Here is a 4,965-nt window from a genome sequence, read left to right as displayed (position 1 = left end):
ACAGACTGAAATGTAATTACTGATAGTGTCTGAAAGGCAATTACTGATAGAGACTGAACGGTAATTACTGATAGTGCTGAAAGGTAATTGCTGAAAGAGTCTGAAAGGTAGTTACTAATAGGGTCTGAAATAATCACTGAGAGGGTCTGAAAAGTAATTACTGATAGGATCTGAAAAGTAATTACTGATAGGATCTGACAAGACTCCGCAAAGAACCTTGAGCTCCATCTACAGTGTGACATGCAAGCCGTACTGTAGGCAGTATATCTCCCAGTGGAGGTATTCTGCTAAGCATTTCTTTCGCTCTTATGTTTTTAGTGAAGAAACAAGAGGACCTGGATATTTCTAATGGTGAAATCGAAGGAAAAATATAATGAGAACGATCCATTTCAGAAGTATTAGAACGAACGATATATATATATATATATATATATATATATATATATATATACACGTATACTATATAGACATACATATATAAATATGTATGTATGTATATATGCATACATACATGTGTGTATATATGTATATATGCGTGTATTATGTGTATATTGAATACTCTACCATAAAATCGTCATAAGCACGAAGCCCTGAAAGCAAAACTATTTTGCATTTTTCAACCCACCACTATGAACATCAAGAACCTTCTTTTACAAATTCTAAACCTGTTATCCTACCCCACCCCGCTATCCCTGGTAAGGAGAGGACCCCAGCCATTCCCCTTCCCCTGGCCAGGAGAAGACCCCACTCCCAAACCACCCACCCCCCTCCAATTCCAGGATACTCTGCCATGGGGTCACCTACGCAAAAGCTTTAGCAATATCGCGTTTCAGCAATGCATTTCTGAAGAACAGGCTTTCTCTAATGCCCTCTGTCATATTGAAACTGATTTGCAAAGCAAAGGTTATTGTTAAAACAATTATGAGAGAGAGAGAGAGAGAGAGAGAGAGAGAGAGAGAGAGAGAGAGAGAGAGAGGAGAAGAAGGAAGGGACAGAGAGAGAGAGAGAGAGTACCACCAGTACTTTGACGAGACCATAATAAACAAGAGAGAGAGAGAGAGAGAGAGAGAGAGAGAGAGAGAGAGAGATAGGAGGAGGAAGGAGAGTCCACAGTACTTTGATGAGCCTATAGAGAGAGAGAGAGAGAGAGAGAGAGATAGAGAGAGAGAGAGAGAGAGAGAGTAGGAGGAGAAGGAAGGAGTACCACCAGTACTTTGATGAGACCTTAATAAACGAGAGAGAGAGAGAGAGAGAGAGAGAGAGAGAAATAATAATAATACCATTAGCGTGCGTGTAAGCTCCCCCCCCCCCACCCCCTTTTCTGAGTACCTTGTTCAAGTCGCGGAATTCCCGCAGAGACGAGAGCGGGAAGTGTGTGCTTCTCTTATATACTATATATATATATATATATATATATATATATATATATATATATATATATATATATACATATATATATATATATATATATATATATATATATATCATCCATACATATATTATCAAATAAAGTACTCCGTATACGAACCGACAATCACGATACAACTGCTTTTAACTAGTTTATATATATATATATATATATATATATATATATATATATATATATATATATATATATATATGCTTAAAAATCACAGTAGATGAATGTGGTATTCGCTTCTATATATGTATATATATATATATATATATATATATATATATATATATATATATATATATATATATATATATCAAATAAAGTACTCCGTATACGAACCGCCGAGCAAGATACAATTGTCTTTCAACAAATTAGAGTAAAATACAAACAGCTTAATCTGAAGACAAAAAAATCAACAACCATCAAGCGACAATTGGTAAAGCTATTTTAGACTTCACTAGTTTAACTTTTAATGAAAGCTCCTTCAACCACTATTTCGCCTTTACATTGGTGGTGTGGTTTTCAGTCGAGCATTCAGTGTGAGACCGTCTACCGCTTGAATAGGTCACCTGTTGTCTGCGGGGACACATTTTTAAGTTAATATTAAACCCATCTGGTTGGTGTTGGGGGTAACAAAAGCCAGTATCTTCTGTCTGTTGGTTTGTGATTGACCAGAAGACTATAGGTCCTTAAAGGTTGGTGTTCGATTTAGTTTCTATTTAAGAAAAGTGAGTCTAGAGTAGTATGTGGTAATTACCCATTTGTTTAAACTACCGAAATTTTTTTTTGACATTATAGTAATATACTTCGTTGAATGCATACTTTCAAGATATGAATAGCTGAGAATAGTAAAAGAAAATCAAACGCGTTTATAGTTTTATGTAATTATTTATATACAAAATTTACCCATGTATACTTTGACACATTAGATTCTAATATACACCAATATCTAGAGATCGTCACGTACCCCCAGCATGTGGTTCTCGTACCCTCTACTGAGAACCCCTGATCTATATAATATAACCAGAGCAGAGAGCTGGTTTCTGACCATATCAAACTAGTACTATGACATGGGTAGTAGTACTTGGTTTCTATCAGTATCATTACATAACTGACTCGGGTATTAGTACTACTGCACGTACAACGAAATAGTTCTACCGGTGTTCTTATTCATATTACTAAAATTGTTGCAATACAATTCACTAAAGTACTACTACACAGTATAACGAAATAGGTCTACCGGTGTTCTTACTCTTATTACTAAAATTGTTGCAATACAATTCACTGCAGTACTACTGCACAGTATAACGATACAGTTCTAAAAGTGTTCTTTATATTAATTTCATTGTTGCAATATAAAACTACTTTAGTGCTATCTTCGTAACAATTCTAGTAGTTGGCTTAACACTTTCCATCGTGAAACTGTTGCATCACCAAATAATTAAAACTTGGATGTATATTTCAGAATGGAAAGTACGACTGGGGTGGTATGTCTCGTCGTGTTCTTTCTCTTAATTTCCTTTTGTGCGTCTTTCATCGTCTTCTATGTCGCCCACACGAGGTGGAGTAAGAGGAAAAGAGCAAGCGGTATAAATTTGCCCGGCCAGCTGTTGCATCACAATGTGGATTTGGGCCGGGTGAGATTTTGTTTTTTTGTATATTTATATTTTATTTTCTTTTAAGAATGTAATTGATGCATAATACTTGAGCCCCACTGTGGATTATGCCCTTTTATTTACAATGCAGTGAAATTAGTTTAAATGAAATTACGTTTAAAGTAAAAAGTCTCTTGGGTAACAACTTACAGAATTTGGATCTTTATCCCTGAGCCCCACTGTGGATTATGCCCTTTTATTTACAATGCAGTGAAATTAGTTTAAATGAAATTACGTTTAAAGTAAAAAAGTCTCTTGGGTAACAACGTACAGAATTTGGATCTTTATCCCTATCATCTTGATGCAGTTACTTTATATATGTACTTAATTTCGTGTAATCATACTAATTTGCGAAAGTTCTGAAGTAAAAGGTTGATATTAGGTTGGTTAACTATGTAAAGTTATAACTGTGGCTCCCAAGTCTGTTGTATAGCAAAGTCTATTGGTTTTTTTTTTTTTTTAATTCTAATCCAGTAATAGATAGAAATTTACTCTAGACGAGATTCGGAAGTCACGTAAATCCGTTGGGCCCGTTGCTGAATAACCATTGGTTCCATGCAACGTAAAATCCTCAAACCAAACTAATCCTGTAATTTATATCCTGCTACTTAGGAGATGCCCCAGAATGAGGACCACCTACGCATGTTCCCACATTCACCCAGCAGTCTTTATCTAATTGATTTAAACGCAATGCTGGTGGAGGTTGACGGTGTTGGTTTTCTTCCTGATCAGTCTACTCCAAGCACTTCGGAAGGTACGGGTTTGTGTTAAAACCATTTTTTTAAAATTATCGTACTGATTTCATGTTATTTTATTTACACTTTTATGTTTAGTGCAGAAAGTTGGGCTAGGTTATTTTCCTGATGTGGGTAATGTTTGTCTTAGATTGCTTTTATTTATGTGAGTATCTAATGTCATGTAGGTTATATTTTTCATGTCTGGCTTTTATTTCCTGTTTGGTATGTACGAATAGTAATCTTGCTTTGTGGTTTCCGGAGCGGTTAATTGTAAATTTGATCATTCGTATATATTATAACAAGGGCAACAGCCATTGTCTTGTTTATAATTTTTTTCCCATGATTCTTCTCTTAAGTATGACTTGGTGTATATGACTTACGAGACCCCTTCCACATTTCAGGAAGCCTGGATATTCCCACAAACTGCAGTGTCAGCGGACAACCATTATTAACGAGAATCGCGGGAGTCTTCGAAGATAATGACCCTAATCGGAAATCGCGAGATAACTTAAGATGACCATGGATGTATATCTTAATATCTACAGTAGTCTACGGATGATTTAAATTAGAAGAATCTTCTGTTCTCTACGTCACTGTTCGACTATCACGCCTGTGTATGTGCATTGTGGCGTCATCGTTTGCCTTGTCACTTGATCAGTCTTTATTAAGTGAACTGATAGATCTGCATTGTGGCTTATTAAATCAGATAGGCCTAGTGACGTTAAGCAAGATCTTGGTTGGTCCTTGAAGTATCTCCAGTTTGACCCTCGCGCAGTCGATAGGAATGGTTAGTTCAAGCTAATAAAGATACGAATGCTGGAATAACCAAGGCAGGTTTGGTCTAAATTGACTAAGTTAACAGTGGCTAAACTGTCTACTAACCCTTCGGGAACAGTCACATGAAGACGTTAGACCTATATCAAATGAGTCTAGTAATTTAACTGACGGCAGCAAAGAGAGATTTCTCGTGTTTCATCAAGCAGTTGTATTAACGTATTTATGGACTTATCAAATTACAATATATCATATATACCTCCTTAGACATGTTACCAATAGGAGCATATTTTAGACAGCAAATTTTAAGCTTATTTTAATGACTAATTTCTTTATGGAAGACTTTAAATTATTTAATTTATCTAATAAAATGGAATGAATC

At 35.5% G+C, this 4,965-nt stretch overlaps 1 protein-coding gene across 1 annotated transcript; it reads left to right on the top strand.

Moving 5' to 3' along the window:
* Positions 1-1,933: 1,933 nt before the first annotated feature.
* Positions 1,934-4,965, top strand: LOC135197318 (uncharacterized). The gene is made up of 4 exons (XM_064224459.1): positions 1,934-2,112; positions 2,883-3,054; positions 3,685-3,826; positions 4,211-4,965. The coding sequence occupies exons 2-4, from the start codon at positions 2,884-2,886 to the stop codon at positions 4,324-4,326; spliced, it is 429 nt and encodes a 142-aa protein (XP_064080529.1). The 5' UTR covers positions 1,934-2,112; position 2,883; the 3' UTR covers positions 4,327-4,965.

The sequence above is a fragment of the Macrobrachium nipponense genome, chromosome 18 (assembly GCF_015104395.2).
Source record: "Macrobrachium nipponense isolate FS-2020 chromosome 18, ASM1510439v2, whole genome shotgun sequence".
Taxonomy (NCBI): domain Eukaryota; kingdom Metazoa; phylum Arthropoda; class Malacostraca; order Decapoda; family Palaemonidae; genus Macrobrachium; species Macrobrachium nipponense.
The sequence above is the reverse complement of the archived record's forward strand: the minus strand, read 5'-3'. Positions and strand labels throughout refer to the sequence as shown.